Below are 21,982 nucleotides of genomic sequence, written 5' to 3' on the forward strand. Positions count from 1 at the left end.
GGAAATGCATTGAGAGAGGGACTTGTCAGAAAACATTTAGCTGAGAATCAAGTACGCTCAGTGGAAGGTGAAAATGTTGGAAGGAGAGAATGAAATAGCTGGAATCTGGGACAGCTGTAAAGTCGTATCCTTCTGTTTTGGGAAACTTCCATGAAAAAGCATTAAGCATCCCACCCAGCCAACCCCTTCTTGTTCTCCTCTCGCAGCCTCCTCGCAGGCAGAGGAGGTCGTTTTCTGGGGGGGGGAGAGGGAAGGAGGGGATGCATTGAAATTTTGCCCCCCCACCCCACCCTCCCTTCCTCAAATAATTTGGCTCCTCTTAGCTCGCGGGGAGGGGAAGGGGAGCCGTGCGCGCGCTGCAAAACGGGCTCCCTCGCCAAATGCGTAATCCACTTTGGGGAAGGAGGGGGGAGGGGGGAGAAGGAAGCCGTCGGGTTTACTTGCGAGTAAGCATCCCAGAGGCTCCTTCTCGCCGCCGCCACCCTTAAATGACTCCCTCCTGAAGAAGTTCGCTTTCTAGATATCTAACTTTCCCCATCCTAAAAAGGGTCTTTGGTGGCGCAAGAGAAGGCGAGGGAGAAGGGTTGGGGAAAAAAAACACCAAACAAACCCGGGGAACCCGTTAATCAACGCGCAGCCTTAGCGGATAAAGGGCTGAGCCAGGACTGACTCTCACCCTTACTCGTGAGTAAACCCTGTGGGGTATCCGCCGGCGGGAGGGGAGCGACCCTCCGGGATCCCGACCGCAAGCTGGATCGGGCGCTTGGAGAAGCAGATCTCGGAGAGGGAATAAAAGTCGGAGTGGGTGAGGCTTCGACCCCCTCCAGTCTTCAAGGACACCCCCCCGTCCGATTGTCCCTCTCCCCAGCTGGAGACCCTCCGGAGCAAGATGGGGGTTTTTTGGAGGGTGATGGGGAGGTGCCGAATGTCGGGCCCACGGGGCTCAACACAGAGTCGACGGTCCAACATAACTTCCCTCCTCGGATGAGAAAGAAGGAATCTCTCCCACCCGTGTCCCTTCCCCACCCCTCAAGCGACAACAGGAGGTTGCAGACAACTAAGTCAGCCCGTGCAGGAAGCCCTGGAATGGCCAGTCCAGGGCGCCTGGTTGCAGTGCTGGATGTATTTTGCTCCTCCTAGAAGCCGGTGGCAAGAGAAAGAAGTTGTTCAAACTTCCAGCTAGCTACTGGATGCCTATTCGCACTTTTTTTCCCCTTTTTTTTTGAGTACTTGTCTGCCAACCCACCCCATCTGTAAAAGAAAAAGTCTTCCACCCAAGCATAACTTTTAAGAATTTTAAGGAGAGGGAGAGAGAAATAAAGAGAGGGAGAGAAAGAGGGAAAGAGAAATAGAGAGAGGGAGAGAGAGAAAGAGAAAGAGGGAGAGAGAGAAAGAGAGAGTGACGGAGAGAGAGAAAGAGAAAGAGGGAGAAAGGGAGAGAGAAAGAAGGAGAGAGGGAGAGAAAGAAAAGGAGAGAAAGGGAGAAAGAAGGAGAGAGGGAGGGAGAGAAATAGAGGGAGAGAGGGAGGGAGAGAGATAGAGGGAGAGAAAAAGAGAAAGAGAGGGAGAGAGAAAGAAAGAGGGAGAGGGAGAGAGAAATGGGGAGAGAGTGAGAGAGAAAGAAAGAGGGAGACAGAGAGAGAGAGGGAGAGAGAGATTAAATTAGTAACATGGTTGTTAGGTGAATCTGGTTTCCCCCATTAACGTTGCTTGTCAGAAAGTTGCAAAAGGCGATCACATGACCCTGGAACAATGTAACCATAATAAATATGAATCAGTTGCCAAGCATCGAAATGTAAATCACATGACCCTGGGGATGCTGCAATGGTCATAAGTGTGAAAAATTGTCATAAGTCACTTTTTTCAGTGCCCTTGTAACTTTGAACAGTCACTAAGCAAACTGTTGTAAGTCAAGGACTACCTGTACTTTATCACTTTTTTCCATTTGTAACAGTGAAAATACATCCTGCATATCAGATATTTACATTACGATTCATAACAGTAGCAAAATTACAGTTATGAAGTAGCAACAAAAATAATTTTATGGTTGGGGGTCACCACAACATGAGGAACTGTATTAAAGGGTCGCGGCATTAGGAAGGTTGAGAACCACTGCACTAAAGGATGCCGCATCCCAGTAAGCTCTTGAAAATTGTTGATTGGGGAAAGATAAGTTGTATTCGACAGCGGGATATTGTTTTTCATTCAGCATAATGTACATGTTCTTGAGATCGCAATGATCAAAGATCGACGGGTTTGCTTCTTGACTACCGGTGCGATCAGTCTGGAACGCGACTAGTATGTACCTAGGCTTTCTCGACGAGGTCCTGACGCCCAACCTCCAAGTGAAGTTGGTTGATTGCAGTACTGTTATAGTATTGCAGCGTCTGGCTCGAAAACCCACCAGTATCGTCATCTTTGATTCGATCATTTTGTACAACTGCATTCGCTCTAAATCTGATGAAACAACATGTGGCACAAACCACGAAATTTTACGAAGGTCCACCTTTCTGGCGGTAACGCCCTGTGCTCAAAAGATCACATTGTCGTTGGGCTTTCTAACTAGTGTCAGCGTGTGCTTGAATCCATAGACGATCTTGTCGTAGTCATCGCAGAACCCAAAAATGTGTTTCAGAGGAATGACAAATGAAAATGTTCCTTTGTTGTTTGGCTTTTTGATCAAGTACGCTTGATGAACAGCAAATCCCGTGTTGTTTGCAATTGAGGCTGCTGCACTGGTGTCTTTTGTCCAAAGCTGGTTTAGTCCCTTAGTCTTGGCAAAGTAGTCGGGGTACTTTAGCATTCCGAGCATCGTCGTGGCCTGCCCAGGATGAAACACGGTCTCAATTTCTTGGTTTGACAAGTAGTCAAACTATAGGGAGAAGGGCGGCATATAAGTTTATGTAAATAAATAAAAATAGTATGAAATCTGTGAGAACAGGTGCTTTAAACCGTTGTTTGCCAAAGCTACAGCATCAGTGTTCATATATGCTTGATTATCATTTTTGGTCAAACATCCCTCAAACAGCAGATAGGTTTCTGCAGGATGAGTAAACAGATCTTGTGTTTCAATGGTGATATGAATCTCACCAATGGCGTTTAAATTTGAGCCAGCGACAGGCCCATAACCGTGAAACTTGTATTTTTCTATGGCTTCATCGATTACAACAGGGTCTGTAAATCTGAGAAAATCACTAGGACTAGACATTTTATTTTGCAAAGATTTTTTTATTTATGCTAGTCGTTTCACCAAGTCTTGAATAGCACTAGCATTAGCTCATGCATTAACACATGAACCCGCTATCAGATTATTTATATTTATTGCTTCATTAGCATCCATCTTGATTAATGATTCTAGTGTACCTTTTGATTTTTGTGAACGTGCCGCTCTATCGATTAATCTTTTTGTTTTAGCTATTCCAACATCTATAGCGTGTAAACCGATCTGCTTTGTTGCCACAATAGCTTTCTTGCCTAAATCTGTCTGAGCTATGCTTGTTAGCTTTGAAGCTACTGTTTTTGCAGCACTCGATGTAGCTAATTGTTTGAAGAAGTCAATGAGGCAAGCACCTTTCTTTTTATTTCTGACAATCAGCATTTTTTAAAAGAACTGATATTAATTTTTTATACGACTCCTTGTTTAATATATTTTGTCTCAACAGTTTGTCCGATATGTCTACAATCTCGTTCCTTACTCCTGTGTTGCCTGCCTTATAAATCACCATTCTTAAACTAAGCATTTTGACTAGCGAGTTTGGATCCAAAGGCATCAGTGTGATTCCTTCTCCGGTCACTTTTCTATGCGGCTTTACATACTCATAGTATATCGGTTTAATAATTTGCATGTATTTTTCACTTGAACTAGACTTAACCTTTCCAGTTGATGGATTGACGATGGCATTAGTTTAAGTAAACTGTCCTTGTAGTTTTCAAAGTCTTCTAAAGTGTATAGTCCTCTATCTGGACTCTTTGATGTTATTAATTCCCATAACCCCGCTGACCCATTATATTTATCATTTCCAACGATGATATCATCCCCTGAAATTACAACTTCGGCGTCGCCGATATAGAACTTTCCGCTTCTGTCGTACAACCCGAATGGTTTATCTGTTGACGTTTTGCTCACCATCGATCTCAGGTAATGCTCGGCCATTGGTCCTATTATTAATTGGCTTTTTTCTATGGGTAGACCTTCATCTGTTTCTGCTTGTATGCTAGGATAATTAGGAAATGTTACTGCCAGCAGCATTAAAGCATTCATTAACGTCGCTGTTTGAGCCGATTGCGACTTGGTTATCGGTTTGTAAAGCTTCGCTAGCTCTCTCTGTAACTCAATATTGCCTAATCTTTCAGATAAATTTTTTTGTTGAATGTTCCTCTTTGTCTTTAGAAACTCCTCCATGATAAAGTCTCTCTTTACAGGATCTGATATATTTAAGAACATTTTTTAATAAACAGCATAATGTTTCAACGTCCAACGTCCAACATTAACATGATTTTTAACATCTTACGTCAATGTTAACGTGATTTTTAACATCCAACATTTCATGTTTGCAGTCAAACATGTTTTGAAATGATGTGATGACATCTTCATGACCTCGGGCGATGACCGATTGCTTTGTCTCCTCATTGATACCAGTCTTGATTTTAGTCCTGATTTCTTCATTTGGTTAAGCTTTTCTAGCTTGCTCAGGATGAGAGAGTATTCCTCATCTGAAATTAGGTCATCCTTTAGCGCTTTGGAAATGTGGTCGCTTATCGTGTTTAGCTTTGCATCTGCAAGCGTTTTGATCTTTTCATGCTTTTCCGCCTTTAGCGATAGCTTTTTGTTGACCTGACTTCCTATAATTGCCAACAAACCTATTCCTAAAGTGACTCCCTCCATCGCAATTACCGCTGCTGTACCAACTGTTGTGCTTAAAAATCCAATTCCTACGATGCCCAGACCCATCGAAGTTGCAACAAGAGCATCGTCTAGTTCGTCGATAACAACCGCTCTGTGATACTTTTTCGACAATGCTGTGTACTTTTCTCACTCCGGTAGAATTTCTTTTTGGTTTCATTAACCTTTTGAAGTCTGTACGTGTGAGCCGTTCCATCCATGCTTTTTATTTACTGGTGAAAAACATAACATAAAGAATCGCCCACGGCAATATTTACTATGACGTCTGAGTTGTTCTGAATCATTATAATTATGTTTTCTATGGACTTGGTGACAAACCCATCTTGTAAACTGCAGCACATCTCTTTTATGGCTTGCTTGAGTGAAACTGAGCAAACGCCTCGCAGTAATATGATAACAAATCCTAGCAATAGAGTAACTACTGATCTGGGTTGAATCGACAACGGTTGCTGCCTAAAAATCTCTCATCTTCCGTTTAATAGACTCAGCGGATGTCTGAGTCCTTCATGCAGTCGCCATTTGACTGGGGCTGGCAGTGGGCATTTATATTTGTGAATAAACTTGTGTATCAGCATCCCATATCGTCTCGTCATTTTATTGATATTACATTATTATTGAAAGCAATGGTCCTATCAGTGGCATGTTCAAAATAGGTCTTGAAATTTGTGAGTCGCCGGTGATCAATCCTGACGTGGTAACTGAAACAAAACCGCTGCTTCCAGATTTGAGGAAGAGTCCGTCAATTGTTATTCCTGATCCTTTTTGGTAAGGTCGAAGATACAGTCCAGAACCGTGCAGAACCATCTTACATACGGAACCTCCCTTTTTGATGTAAATTGTAGATCCGTTGATGAGTTTATTGCCGTTGGCAGTTCCTATGCCCATTAATGCCCTGGTAGCGAGCGATGGTAATATGCTCGATAGAAGGAACTTGCCTGCGGTAGCTAGCATAGGCAAAATAACTCCAATAAAACCTCCCTTAACTTTTGCGTTGTGCTCTAGTTGTGTTTTAGACATTTTAATCGTCATTCCTGTGCCGCTTTGGTATGCCTTAGCCATTTTGTTAACTTGAGCTTGAGTTAATGCTGGCACGTGCTCTCCTAACAAATCTGAATGTGATAGGAGAATAGATACAGCCGATCCTGATTGAATAGCGCTTTTGATCTTGCCCTTTTGTCCTTCGCTAATGTTTACTTTCACATTTACATATTGACTCATTTTACATGTGTAGGAATAATATTAAACTTCTCTTATATGAAACCTTATGGTTAGTTCTTCGCCGCGTAGGTTGATGAGTTTCCCATCTTGATCGACAAGCTTTGTTTCCATCACCCAAATCGTGCTCATGATGATCAGGAGGTATATCAAGTTAGCCGGTTCCTCGATGATCTTAAACCCGGGTCCTACACTCAAGAAGAAGCTATATATAATATTTCCTGTTGAGCCGTTAACGTACGATGATCTGATTATATCGTTGGTTACTCTCAAGCTGCTTATATTCAGTATGTTAACAATGTTCTCCGACTCATGGTAACCTTCTGCGTACATTCGCGAGTTGAAGCCTAAGACGGTTCTGATAGAATTTGCCAGTGTAAAGTCAACTTTGTATTGAGGTGCTATATCGAGTACGGACTTGAGCGTGTTGCTGTTTGGCTCTACAGATACGTAATTCTCATCTACAATAGTTATTGTGCCCATTCTCTTTCATGATTGTATGTAACCGTTTATGTCATCGATTTCATACGAGCCTTCTGGCACGTTTATGTCGAGCCACATTGTAGTGTCATTCAGCGAGTACTTAAAGTTGTTGCTCGCGTCGATGTTTGGGAACGAATAAATTTCGAGATTCACTAGAGCCATTTTGTACTTTTTGTTTTCTTTTAACTGGATAACCGGACTAAAGTCGGTTCTAATTTTAGTGCTTTTTTCACTCAACAGTATGAAGAACAAAGATTTCAGTTCGGTGTTGCGAGCAATCTTTTCCAGAAGATTGCAGGAAAGAGCAGAGTGCGCGACTATCAAACCGATTATAAACACAAAACAGAAATTTGGTTTGGGTTTAAAAAAAAGCCTGAGGTGGACGAACTAACTAACCGAAGAACTACATAAACCGGTTATCCGTCGTTTCGCTAAAAAACGCATCGAAGTAAGAGGGATCAATGATACTTGGGCCGCCGACTTGATCAATATGCGTGCATTTGCTAAAGATAACAAGAACATTAAATACTTGTTGACGGTCATTGATGTGTTTTCAAAATACAGTTGGATCGTTCCGCTGAAAAATAAAACCGCTGAAAGCGTTAGTAAGGCATTCGAGCATATTGTTAAAAGAAGCGGTCGTAGACCCAAACAATTATGGGCAGATAAAGGAAGAGAATTTCATAACAAGGAGGTCGAGTCATTGGGATTTGAGATTTACACAACCAAAAACTAGGGAAAGAGTTGTGTGGTAGAGAGGTGGAATAGAACAATGAAAGAAATTATGTTCAAGTACTTTACTGCTAATAGCACCAACAAATATATCGATGTGTTGGATCAAATGGTCGACCTGTACAATAACCGTAAACATTCCTCTATAAAGATGATGCTGGTTTCCTCAAGGAAAACGAGCGGAAAGTATGGAATAATTTGTACAGTCAGAGCCCCGCTGTTGAAATAAACCCCAACTTTAAAGTCGGGGATCATGTTAGAATTTCCAAGTTTAAGAGCCGATTTGAGAAAGGATATATGATGCGATGGTGCAGGGAATTGTTTACTGTATCCAAAGTGCAATATACGGATCCGCCTACCTATAAAATAATTTACGCTAACGGCGAAGAAATTGTCAGCAGCTTCTACGAGCCAGAACTGCAGAAGACGAAGCTGTAAAGATTGCTTGCTCGATTTTTTTGTACTCTGAGTTAGGGTCCCAAAGAAGGTCAATGAGTTTAGCTTGATCTTCAGCAATGTATTTATTAGGAATGCAAAACTCGTGTTTGGTTAAAGGGGTAATACGCGGGTGGGTTATCTTGCCAAAACATCAACCCTCCAATCCCAAATGCTAAATTATGTAGTTGCCACCGCCTTGTGATATCGGTTTCTCGAAGGCTACATTCCATAAAGAATGGATAGAATTGCATTTTATAATTTGTAGTGGTTTTGTTAGGCCTTAACCTAACAAAACATCAATGCATTTTAAAAGGGTGAAGTCATCTCATTATAATAATCTTCATGCATATCTAACCATGCCTCTTCTTCCTCTGTGATCTCCATTCCAAAGACTCTCATGCAGCTTCAAGTCTTTGTACTTACTTAAAATACTTAATGTAAAATTGTCTTCGAGTAGACCTGGTAAAGGTTTCATGTTTGTCATTATTAGTATTTGCTTTAGGAACCTCTTTCTTATCAAACTCAGACATGTTTTTATAATAGAAGAATAAAAGATTTTAATGCAAATTTGCTATGTAGGGATTTCGATTGTATGGAGTGAGCATTATTTCATACTTGTCTTTATACAGTTTTGGGCGAGGTACATTATAGTCCTCCATGAGCATCTTAGCATGTGACTAGCCTTATAAATCGAGGGATACTCTGTCACAACCCCGCTTTCTATGTCTTTAACTAACACCATCCTCGGGTTATTACGAATTGATTTAAGATATTCGTACTTTGGATCGATCTCTTTCACCATCTTTTGTGGCTTTTGCGGCTTTGTGAGACCCTCAGCAGGAACAAGCCCTCTTTCATCGAGAAGTTTCAAAATCTCTCGTTTGTTCATAAATGTTATGCCTATGATATTGTTGTCTTTCATTATCTGCCACAGGGCAGGAAGCGGATATTTTTTAAATATAGGTGTATCACAGCTGCTAAGTAGAGCCATCAGCTCTGCCTTTCTGAGTTTATAGTAGCCCGTCAATCCTCGCTGTTTTGCAACAATACGTAATTTGCAAAGAGTTTTGTTATCCATTTTATTCTAAGAAAATAATAAAGTTAAGGTAAAATTTACTTTTGCCCTTTGGGGCTCTACTTGACTGAGGATTTGTAATGCTTGTGAATGAGAATGTGCCAGAATAGTTTAGTGGGGTCTACTGAGGTTTTGTAATGCATTAGTGCGTGAGCGAGCCAGAATAGTCATCTCCTAGCTACTAGGGTAAAAGAGAAGGAAAAATTAAGTAAAACTAGAGCCTTCCTTATTATATTACATACAAAAATTAATTTAGCCAATTTTTAAAGCAAAGTAGTAACCATTGGCTTTCCACTCTGTCGATCTAGAACAAGTTAATCAAAGGAAAGTGATTACATATCCATAATTTAGGGTGCCAAGTCAAGAATAAATCTATTTTCCAAAAACTGAATAATTTTCTGCGCTATCACTCATACATAATGTATCAACTATTCTTTGAAGGTAAGATGCTGAGGTAAGATTTTCATTTTGACCTCTAATCTTTTAGGAAACATATTAGTAGTACAAACTGAACAAAAAGTTGTTGAGAACCTTTATTCTAAGAATGAAAAAAAAGTTCAATACAATCAAACAGAAGTACACAAACAATGGTGCATTTAAATTATTCTGGCACCTTTTATTTTTTAATATCTCTGGATTTTTAATCCACTATCATTGTTTAGGTGCTTTAGGTTTTCATTTAAATTAAAATATGGATTTGGTTTTGAAAGAAAAACCTGTTCTAAAAGGGGGTACCGACACAGAAATCATACAAAATCTTCCTAATTTTCTTCTCTTATTCTCATGTATGTTCACAAATGGAATAAAAATGTAGCTAAAAACAACTACTTGGCTTTTAAAACCTACCTCTGTTGACTCATAAGGATTTGGAATTACATGGACAGTTAAAATTTCTGAAGAGCATCTTACTTTGAGCTGCCAAAAATGAAGCATGAGTTGCCTGAGTTTTTCATGATTTCCAGAACAACTTTCAAAACAAGTGCAACCACAGATATATGGAAACTGATAGACAATTGTGGAGAAGCCATTAACATGAATGGATATTACTTACCTCATGGCAGGTATCTTTGTAAAGCATCCTGGCTATATCAGCTTGTTCACTGTTCACTGTAAAAAGAATACACCCACAAGCCCCTAAGTCTTTGTAAATGATTTGCACACCAGTATATACAAGAGAAGTCACTGGAATTCCAAAGTTCAAAAAGCATCAAGAGATTCAAGAGAGGATCGGATAGTTATGTTTATATAGTGCATTCTTCTGCATTGAGCTGTATGATTTGTTGGGTGGTAACTACCTAAACTTGGAACTCTTCAAGCAAAACCAAATACCAATAGCCTGGCACTCTCGGCTGATGTTCACTGAAATCATATGGGCTTGATAAGGATTTGCACATGCACACACACGCATGCACACGCACGCACGTACGCACACACACAAGCATATAGTGAAAAACAACTGGCAATTGAATTCTGGAGGAACTGGCCTCATCAACTTATACAACCTGGGTTTCTTCAGTCCCTTCAGCCTGATTTACTGTAAGCCTTTAATGAACTAGAATAGCTCAGAGACTGTACATGCCAAGCTTTTTTTTTTGCAAATCTTTTTAGGGTCTGATTAGGTATTTCACGTCTCTAAAGTAAAGAGAAGTAAACTGAACATAATGGCAGGTTTTCAATTGCTCTATATTTTCTATAACCATCTCTACCCTCAAATAAGATGTCATTTGCTTAAAGATCTTATTTTTAAGTCCAAGCAATCCCTTCATACCTCCATAAAAAATCACAGTGTTGTGTAGAAGCAGCTGAGCATCTGCTTTGAATTCCTCATAACTTCTGTATTTTCCTTCATTTACTTTCTATAGAGATTGAAACAGAATTATAAGAACATCCATTAGAGTTGTCTACCAATCAGCCTAAGTACATATATACAAGTATGTTTATAATACAATTTCTACAATATAATTTATGAGAGCTCACAGCTGTGAAATTGTGCAATGAGCAGCTTAAATTTGCATCTGGTCCCATCTTCCATCCGAAGCACTTCCACATAAAGACGACCCATTAGCCCAGTGGTTCTCAACCTTTTTAATGCCGCGACCCCAACCGGTCGTAAGTCGAGGACTAAACCGGTCGTAAGTCGAGGACTAAACCGGTCGTAAGTTGAGGACTAAACCGGTCGTAAGTCAAGGACTACCCAACCGGTCGTAAGTCGAGGACTTTCCCTGCCCGGGAGCGCCGCGCATGCGTGGTTCCACCCCCTGCACCGGCCGAGGCGTAGCTGGCAAGCGGCAGAGATGGAGCAGGCCGACCACCAGCTGGCCCAGCCCAAGGGAGGTAAGGCACCCGCCGGAAAAGGGGGGAAAAAAAGGTGGACAAAAAAAATGGCGGACAAAAAAATGGCGGACAGCCTTGCTTGGCGACCCCCATGAAATGGTCGATCGACCCCAAATGGGGTCCCGACGCACAGGTTGAGAACCACTGCATTAGCCCTTCTAAGTTAGATCTTCACCCAATTAACTCATACAAACTGCTTCTAGCTAGAACTAAATGGTACAGGGTTTTGTGAGAGGAAAAATTGTATGTTAATGTTTCCCTATATTTGGTTTAACACTGGTTTATTGAGTGTAAATGCTGGAGGGCTTGTTGATTCAAGTTAGGCCTTATGCCTGTTATAAAAAGCACTGAGCCAAAGTCTATGCTATGGCATATTTCATAATTCAAAGGAAATATTTGTAATTTGCACTGTAGCTGTATCTTACTCAATATGAATTTGCAAGCTTGCTTATTTCATTTAGGACACGAAACTTGAATGCCTGGGAATTGAGGAAGTGAAATTGTGGGAATTGAGGAACTGATTTTGCAGTGGAACAATGACACGTGTTATGGAAAGATGAGTTTTGTATCTGATTCAGTTACTGTTAAAATCTCAGAAGTCATGTGTTTGTGGTTTTAAGGTATAAAAGGATGGCATTGAGAAAGACTTGGGACCATTTTGTCACAAGCCAACACTCTTTGACTGCTGGTACATCTTGGTCCTCATTGCAATGAGTAATGTAAGTATTGTCTGTGTGTTCTAAATTTCAATAAAACCTCTGAATTTCAAAGTGAGATGTTTTTGGTGTGCTGTCTCTTGCCTTTAATGGATTTTTCCTCTGACAGTTTCCAGATGTGCACACTGAGCCTCCAAAAGTGGGATTAGTCTGAAAACTGGCAATATTCCTCTCTTGTATGTAGCCCAGAACTATATAGGAACATACCTCCTGTATGGTTGAAACATCAATGGCTGTGTGTACTAGCCGACGATACATTGGATGTTTGTTGTCTTTGCCTTTTTTGTTTAGATCAATAGCCTAAAAATCACCAGAAAATACTGGTTTAGAAACCTGCCATTCTGACAAGAGAGAAAAGTAGTTTTAACATAGCCTTTAAAATAATTCATAAGCATTCAGATTACACACCGATTTACAAATAAAAATTAAAGTTATTCTGATGACATGTAGGGTGCTTAGTCTTCTTAATGTTTGAAAGGCATAATCAAAAGACAAAACCCATACACATTTTTCTATGCATTAATATTATAGAAACTATGCCTCCTCCCAAAAGTGCTCTGTAAGTTTTCAAACAATTACAGTATCATGTAAAGTTTGATGGATTGAATCAGCATTCAATTGTTAAAATGTTATTTTTTTCTCCCCAAAATTTCCAAGCAAAAGTTCTGATAGCTGAAAATACTGACTTTTTAAGTTTGTTTGTTTATTTATTTATAAAATTTATTGGCCTCCCATCTTACCATATGGTACCTCTGGGTGGCTTACAGTCATATGTTTATACATATACAATTAAAACAGATAATTAAAATCAAACATTAAAACCTAAGGACACATGGCAAGGGTGGGGGGCGGGGAGGAGAGAAAATATGTGAAACAGATTTTTTTTTAAGTTCAGGTTCTAAAAAAAATGTCAATATATGTTTCCGCGTGATTCTGGCAGGATCAGAAAGGATGGGAGATGCTGAAACTGAGAAGACATAAAGATCCAGGTTCACATGACCAAATCTCTTGCACAAGACCATGTAAGTTAAGTTGTGACCATTTGACAGGGATGGCACCTAATCTGTCCCCAGCTGTTAGCAACAATATTATCTTCTGCACGGCTGAAAGTTGCTCACGATTGTCCCAAATGTAAGCACCTGCTGAACAGAATTAGGCACATACAGTATACTCAGAGCCTATCCTAAACACAACTACAACTAGGAGGTTTCAGCTCATGTTCACAGGTAAGGGAGAGCACTCCCAACATGTATTTTTCATGTTATATTTTTCCCCATTCCCCTGTTACCTGGACAGCAAGCTGTATCTATTCAAATGAAGAAGGGGGAGAAGAGGAAAAACAAAAATACTGAAAGGGGAACCTGGAGGTAGAAAGTAATTCCTATTTTCTTTCTTGGTTGCTATAGGCACGGTATAGGAGGTAAAGCCAGCTGGGTGACCTTGGGCCAGTCACTGTCTCTCAGCCCAACTCACTTTTTTTTTTAAAATAAAATTTTATTAATTTTTATAATTAAACAATAAGTAATATGATGCATTTATAACACAAACACACACACAAAAAAACAATCCAACTCAATACATTATCGGAAACGCTCGGCAGTCCCCGAACTGCCTCCGCCCTCATCCACTTGCCTTTCCTTCCTACCTCTAGCCCACAACCTCTCCTCCTTCCTCCTTCCCATTTCTACATCCCCCCTCTTCCTGACCACCTCCTCGTGTGCAATTCGGGGTACCAACCGAGCATTTCCTCTTATCAATACAATTATTATTAATATATGTATACATCAATTTTATTTTAATACCCCTAAACCCCTTCCCCCCCCTGGACTTCCCGGAACCAAATACAGGACTAAAACAGATCATTCCAAATCTAAATTACAATTTAACTAAGCAAATATAATACTATCAGTATATACCTACTTCAACTCTAATAAAGCAATTGAATTAATTAAAATTAATTAAAAACCAATATATACTCAAAAACTATGTAACATTTAATCACTCCATACATCTAATATAATCTATCCACCTTCAACATTTAAACTTTACATAATTTTTCCTTGCATTTTACACTTAAATTTTCCCTTCACTTTCTTCCCTCTCCAATCTATACGTTCAATAAAGTCTTAAGTCAATACCTCCTGCTTCACAGCTGGAAAAAATAAATAAAATCCCAGTCTTAATTTTTTACCTCTTTCAGAGAAAAAAAAAAAAAAAGAACAAAAAGCTCTTTACAAACATATAAACTAATTTATTCCATTTCCATCATAAAGTCTCATTTCCAGCATTTATCCATCTTTTGGCTTACAAAGCTTGCTAAGCATTCCTTGCATGTCTGTGGCAGCCGCTCTCTTTGGCCTCACCCCTCCCACTGGCTCCGAAGGCTGTGGATATGTTATAGAAACTGTTTCTTTTTGTTGCTGTCTCTCTTTACGCCTATAAGCAGCACGGGTCATCCTTTGCTCCTTCTGAGGATCTTCTACTGTTAATGACATGGCCCCAGGCAATTCCACAACAGGTTGCTCCATCAAATCTTCCTGTGCTTTAGATATCGATGATGATGACATATCAGCTTTCAGGACCGACGTATAAAAATCTTTGGCTTTTTGAACAGAGTTTAGTCTATGTCTGGTCCCTGCAAAGTTGAATATAATACCCAAAGGAATTTCCCATCTGAAAGGTATCTGCCGCTTCTTTAACTCCTGAGTCAAGAATGTAAAATTCTTTCTTCTTCTTAAGATCTTAGAAGGTATTTCTTTTAAAAGTATAATATCTTGTGCGGCAATTTGAAACCTCTGCTGATAAAAAAGCTGTATGATTTCATTACGACGTATTCTTGTAGTAAAATAAACAACCACATCTCTAGGTAGATTTCTTTGACGTGCAACCCAGGAGTTCACTCTAAAAAAATTTTCTACTTCTCCATAAATCACCTCTGGATTGCAATTCAATACCAGGGCTAAAGCTGTCACAACTTCCTCTTTAAGTTTCTCTTGTGGGTCCTCTGGAAGACCCCTGATTCTCAAAGCAAATTCCAATTGTTTATATTGCATCATTAACATATCATTTTGAAAAGTTTCCACTCCTTCCTCTACCTTTTCAAGTCTATCCTCCGTTCCCTCCATTTTCTCCACTAATTCATCCACTCGTCCCTCTACCCGATCAATATGAGATGCAAGTCCTTGGAAAATATGTGATAAATTTTCACAAAGTTCCTGATTTTTCTTTTCCAAAAGTTCTTCTGNAAAAGTTCTTCTGTTTGTTTCAGAGTCTGCAATGAGGACTTGGCTAAAGCCTCTTGTAAATCTTTGAGTGTAATGGAGGGAGGAGGTGTTGGTGGGGGAGATCTAGGTTTTTGTTGTTGAGTTTGCACCACAGGAGAAGAAATAGCTGTTTTAGACAACGCAGGAACAGTACGTTTTGAAGCCATTCTGCCAAATTATTATTATTATTTTTAAAAAAAATCACAACAAGTATAAGCTTAAAAAACTTGACTTTAAATAAAAAAAAAATTAAAATCCTTTAAAGTACATCCACAACCGGAAAGAAAGTGAAAGTTTTCCTTTTGTTAAAAAAAAAGGAATGCTTCCGCGGCCATTTTCTTGTCACTTTCACTTATAGCAAATAAAAAGTCCCAATAAAGTCTTCGAGTTAAAGTCACTTTTTAACTAAAATAAAGATCCCCTGTCAGATTCCGTCTGTTTCAAAAGTTACTCACAAGCAGCTACAATGTAACAGCAGTGGCGGCGACGTCTGGCTTCGCTCCGAGGAACGAAGACACACTGAGCTGCGGAGAAGAGGTCAGGACTCCGGGGGAATTCTCACCTACACCCCCCCAGGATCGCTCCTGGGGGGACTAGGGAACTCAACCCCTATCCCAACCAAACTCACTTTCTCCCCTTCGCCCGGGGAGAATGTTCCGAGCCGCAAAACAGCTGATCCGCGCTGTTTTGACGGCTTTGACGCAGACCCGGGCTGGAGGCTAAGGAAAAAGCCTCCTTCGGCGGCGCCTCGCCACAGGAAGTCCTCTCAGCCCAACTCACTTGACAGGGTTGTTGTTGTAGGGAAAGTAGGAGAAGGAAGGTGTGTTGGATATGTTTGCCGGCTTGAGTTATTTGTAAAAATAATAAAGGTGGGGATATAAATACATAAATACATAAAATGCCAGCTTTCGGCAAAACCATCATAAAACACAGTCAAATGACTGTGGGATGCTGCAAATGTCCATAAATGTGGCTGTGTTCAAACCCCAACCATTGGAACTTCTAATTTGGGTCCATAAGTATCCTGGTCCATCATAATTTTGAATGGTCACTAAGCAACTCGTCGTAGGTTGAGGACTACTTGCAGCCATTTGAAGCTGCAAAAGAGAACACAAAAACCCGGCTGCTTAGAATCCTAAACAGAACTGTATAATACGTTACAACACTCACCTGTTCCTTCATTCGGGAGACAATGAAACGCAAGTATGTGCTTATCTCCTGCTTACTGGTGTTCTTCTTCTTAATGCTCTGGGGGAGGAGGGGGAGGAATCAACAGCTTTATTTTAGAACTCTGACTTTTGGGAAACATGACAACATTTTACAGTACAACATTGTTAAAACACAGCACATAAGCCCAAGGAAGAAGCCCAGCATTGCAGCTGGTGAAGGATGAACAGTCAAAGCACAATGGCTGTAAAGGGCAGAAGACACTGTATTTTAAGACCCTCTCTTAGCTTTGGCCTCTTTTGGCCTTTATGTGGGTATAGCTAGTGCTGCATTGAGGTTAGCTAATAGTTCCTGCATAAATAGGAATGGAAACAAATTTGCTTGCTAAATCCCCAGTTAATGTAGACATGGGACAAGGCAACTGCGTGAACAGAAAACCTGGGGAGCAAATGTGTTTAAAATACATTTAGAACTGGATGATTATGCTGAAATATATAAGTTTTACAGATATGTCAAAGGCAACCATTTAAGAAAAGAGGAACCTGGGGGTGCTAATGTACTAATTATGGCATAACATACTTGTTACTGGAAATCAGGGTCAAATGTGCTGATGACTGCTAGACATTGCAAATGCAAGCTAAGCAATATTAACAAACATTGGAAAGGTCATAAGATGACCTAAGAGGGATTGGCTTAAGGTGGGCTTATGGAGAAGTATCTATAAAAACTATTATTGCAGGAGTGGCCTTTGTACAGGCCTATTGGGAATGATCCCCTGTGTCCTTTCTTCTGTGAAGAATAAAGCTTTTCCAAATCTCCACCTCGGTGTGTGGTTTATTGTGCATTGCACACCAGGCAGAACCAGTTTTGTGGGACAACAATATGAAACTGCTGGTCAGAGAATATTCTGGCTGGAGTGATAATGGTGGAGATTATTTGGCTGTTCCTCAACCATCAACAAAGCCTAGAAGTTACCAGGTGAGAAGTTCACTGAATTGACAAATCCACAGGACTCCCACCTGTGCAAAGCTGCATGGGATGGGTAGGTTAATCTGCAATCGAGAAATAAACACTATTTTTTTCTAGTTCATATTTGTACACTCCACAGCCAAATTAGCCCTAACTGATCATTCTCAGGTGTTATTATCACTATCTTGCCCATCTGGTTGGCAGTTTTGGAACAGTATTTTATATCTGCTTGTCCAGGGTGGGGTGGGGTGGGGTGAGGAGTAATCTGGGGAAGGAGTGAGCAGGAAAGCAGCCATTAAGTGGTAAATGAACATCTAGTTAAATGGAATGGATCTTGCTAAAGAACAGTGAATTTTACATTCCTTATTTCTCCAGGAGCTCAAGATTGCATATATAAACATTTGAGATAGGTTGGGTTGAGTGACAGTACTAGATATCCAACGAGTTTCCATGACTGAGTGGGGATTTGAATTCAAGCCCAACTTGATCATTCGATTATATCCCACAGAAGATATGTGGAAAATTGGGAGTGGAGTGGTGTAAGGAAAGTAGTCTCACCACCAAGCAGCAAATCCATTATGGTTTTCAGAGAAGGGTTCACTAGGCCCATAAATTAGACACATGGCAGAGGAAAGAAATAACACTGTATACTTTTTTTTTACTGGAGAACAGAAGTGGTTAAGGCTCTGCATGATACTGGTTCACCAATATCCTTATTTAAAAAACTCAAATCTACAAATTGCACTTATGCACTTGGGTGTATGTTTGTATGACTATAAAGAGACGGCTAAAGCTGGCTTGGCTGACTAGGTGCCATAACCTTAGTGCCCTGCCTACAGCAAGGGGGGAGGGAAATTCCCTTGCCTGGCCAAGAAAAACCCAGTTAAGAATGGCTTGAAGATTATACAACCATGGAGAGAATGGATAAAGCTGCATGCACAGCTTTTCTTTCCATGCCAAACCAGTTAAAATGGCTTATTTAGTAACAGTCAGCAAGTCACAATGCTTCTCAGAACCTACTGGTAATCCAGATTCTGAAATCTAAATGCTTGTCTTTAAAAGCTTAAAGATTTGCTATTATCCTTGTACTTAGGACATGGAAAGCATCTTTCTACGGCAGAGGTCCCCAACCTTTTGGGCACCAGGGACCGATTCCGTGGAGAGAGGTTTTTCTGCGGACCAGAGGGGGCATGGTTTTGTGTGCTGCCTGCATCCCGCAGATGGGGCTTTGCTTGTTTGTGCGGACCGGTTGCTGGCATGCCGCGGCCCGGTACCGGGCCACGGACCAGGGGTTGGGGACCCCTGTTCTACAGGATCAAACCAAAGGAATGGAAAAAATTCACACCAGAAGAGGGCTCAGAAACTAAAAACACTGCCCCATACTTTTTTAGTCTAGCTTTTCTAATCACTATTAAAGTGTGCTTCTTTATGTGCAAACTGCCTGGAAAACTGCTCTTCCTAAACAGTTCCATGGAAGCCAGCATAACAATGGAAAAAGGCATTGGAACCAAAGTAGGATTAGATTGGACATCATGATTAATCAATCCACAACAGTAAACAGTAAATTGTTCAATATACATTTCAAACCTTTCGGTACACAACTAATCTCTTAAATTTGAATCTCACATTTCAGAGATTGCAAACTTCAAAATACGGAACCAGAAGAATTGTAAGTTCCAACTTTACCAATGATAAAACTTTTATAATTACAGTAAATGTTCTACCATAAGAAATTTAACCAAACCTCTTAGTATTGAGAATGACAGTGTCACTATCAAACCTATTAAGGTTTACAAAATATGTGATACAACCAATTGTATGAATTAATTTTGTTTGATTTTAGCCTTTGCCTCTTATCAAGGAAGGGTCAAGCATAGCTAGAAAAAAATCCACTACCATTTATCCTCCTTGTTTGATACCCTACCAGAATTCTTCCTAATGGTTCTACTTGCTTTTTTTATATATATTATGGGATGGTGTTCAGCAAGCATGACAAATTCAGCATATACTGTAGACCCCAGCAACAACAATCCAAAACCACCCACAAATATGCAAGAGGAATGATGATGAAAGAAACACTCAAGTTTGGAATTAAGACTCTATGAATAGGGGGCATAACTTTTTATTGTACTACCAATATGCTTGGGGGGGGGGGGTAAAACACTTTATAAAGCTTGTGGCAAAATGAAGACATTCCAATAACAATTCTGCAACAGTATTTACACTGTATGCATATTTTTAAAGTCTGAAAATGCAGCCCTTTTCCAAACACAACTTAAATAATTCAACTGTTGAATGAATTCCTCAACTCTGGCTGTGCTTGAATAAAAGGTACTCATGGGTTTTGTTGATCTGACGTTATACCTTAAATACATCCTGGAAGGAGAAATTAAAACACCAAGCAACAAAATCTGTCCCTAGTTTAATAGTCCCAGCAATCTTTCAAAGGACATCATTCAGTCAGCTCTTGTCCTGCCAGGGCTATAAAGCCCTACTATTGCTCCAATTACAATTCTGACTTTCAGCAAAAAGCAACGGGGACATGAAAGGAGCCTCCTTGGGTGTCCCCTGGGCAATGGTGATGTCATCGGCTAGTCTTTTCAACCTGGAAGTGCCTTGGTAGGTGCTTCTGACACAAATGTAGTACCGGTAGTAGTAGTAGTAGTAATAGTAGTAGTAGCCAAAACCAGCAGATGGTGTCTATCCTCGCCATATTTTAATTGAATTCAATGCAAAGCATCCCTGAAATTAACCCCACATTTTACCAAGGAATACAGTATTTTGAGGCATGAGAAACCATTCAAAATGATCCTCAGTCCCACTGCTAATGTATTTAATACACCTAAATTGTTGAGTCAAAAGAATGACTTAGTAAATTAAGTAATAAAGTAGCATGTTTTTTGACTAACAAATGTTATTAAAAATCAGAAAAGCTGCTAACAGACTCCTGATTTTTTTGCCACCACCTACTAACATAGCTCCCCTCCTCCAATCAGTAAATTTAGGAACACTTCAGGGGCTATGCCAGATAGATTCAGGTTTCTTATCTTTGTGAACTGAGACTCTTCAGTTGAAAGCAACTGCAAGTTGTTCCCTTATTATGGTGATTGCTTCAGTTTTTTAGGCATTTGTTTATTTACAGGTGATAATGCTGAATAGGCCTGATTGCCTTTTCTAGAAGGCTGTTAAGGTTCTTTATCCTTTTGGACAGTACTGAAGAAAGCTGGAAAACCCCCTCTCACCCCAGCATGATTCAACAGCAGCCTGATTCAGCAGTAGCCTGAGGCTAGGTGGCAAACACTTAACATACAGTACACTAAATGGAAAGCTGGCCAGCAGCAATTAGGACTATTCACACAACAATACGGCTATCACACACAACAATAAAGCCATTAAACACCTTTCAGGCAGGATTAGGAAGGAAATTTACCCAACAAAAGCCACTGACTAGCAAATCAGAAAAGATAGATTCAAACTCACCAATCAGAAAAGACAAGTTTTGGAAACCACGAAAGGGTATAAAAACCCATGTTTTAGGACCACTCTGCCTAGCTAGCTGGGGATTCAAGCTGAACTGTCACTTAAATTTTGATCCTCGAGATTAAACCTCTCTTTCCGGTAGCTGGCTTCACGATCTATTTCTTCTGCGTTGCACCGTCAAGGAAAATCCCGGCTGGAAGAACCGAAAGGGGAAATTCCTCTCAACAGTACCTAGCGCTTAAGACATTTTGTCAAGAAAAAATGACTAGAAAGAGCAACCATTCTCTAGCCCTGGCTGTTAAAAAACAAACATGGCCATCCCTTTGGCTAAAATTGAGAGGAAATTCCTTAATTCATTTTTACCTACAAGGAACCCTCTCACCTCTGCAGATTAAGCCTTCACAAGTGTGAGTCTGGGAAATTGAAAGAATATAAGGGTGGGGATGACTGAAGGATTAGAGATCTAATACATACTCAAGAAGGGCAGGAAACTTGCTGGATTGTTCCTAATAGTGCCATACCTATGCATCACAGCACATTTTACTACTATCTGCTTAAAGCAGAGATAGATACCCTGGGATTCAAGAGGCACATGTATTGCCAAACCTATTTCTGAAAACCCAGAGCATGTTGCAAGTCATGCTTCTGAAATCTAACAACAAAAGAGCATGATTTTTTGTAACAGTTACAAGTATATTCAAACTTGAGTCTTACAACACCTATTTTCAGTATTCACCTCCATCACCAAATATAACTAAGCAAAAACTTAAGAGTGTTGCATGCTGGCAGGGGAATTCTGGGAGTTGAAGTCCACACAACTTAAAGTTGCCATGGTTGAGAAACACAGCATTAGCCAATGGTCTGATCATCTACAAAGTAGTTTCTTCTACTCCTTATGAAGCACATGATGTGGGGAAGGTTAATGATATAGCTGCTTCCATACAACGTTGATGTACTTATATGAAGCACTTTCTCAAAAACCACAGAGAGCATCACAGGATAGTCACGGGATTCTGGCATCAGTATTCTGCTGGTGACATATGGATCTTGTCATACATGAGAAGGATTCATGAGAAAGTGCACTGACTGTGATCTCCAGAAGTACTAAATACAGTGTTATGTGCATGCTTTAAAATGAAATAAGCAAAATAGGTTATCCCATCTCCCCCCATGGTTTCAGCTTTTACAGAAGCATTTTTGTGCACTT

The 21,982-nt window shown here is 40.2% G+C and overlaps 1 protein-coding gene across 1 annotated transcript in view; it reads right to left on the reverse strand.

Annotated features, from left to right (window-relative positions):
* The window catches only part of LOC107294226 (zinc finger MYND domain-containing protein 11-like), an 83,064-nt gene that overhangs the window by 44,779 nt on the left and 16,303 nt on the right, over window positions 1–21,982 (reverse strand). Inside the window, exons 3-6 of the mRNA XM_015823439.1 lie at window positions 16,330–16,407; window positions 12,104–12,196; window positions 10,615–10,702; window positions 9,898–9,953 (exon numbers count right to left, since the gene is read on the reverse strand). Coding sequence (XP_015678925.1) covers window positions 9,898–9,953; window positions 10,615–10,702; window positions 12,104–12,196; window positions 16,330–16,407 — 315 coding nt within the window. The remainder of the gene's footprint in view (window positions 1–9,897; window positions 9,954–10,614; window positions 10,703–12,103; window positions 12,197–16,329; window positions 16,408–21,982) is intronic.

The sequence above is a fragment of the Protobothrops mucrosquamatus genome, unplaced genomic scaffold, assembly GCF_001527695.2.
Source record: "Protobothrops mucrosquamatus isolate PMUCROS unplaced genomic scaffold, P.Mucros_1.0 scaffold1873, whole genome shotgun sequence".
NCBI classification, from domain to species: Eukaryota; Metazoa; Chordata; class Lepidosauria; order Squamata; family Viperidae; genus Protobothrops; species Protobothrops mucrosquamatus.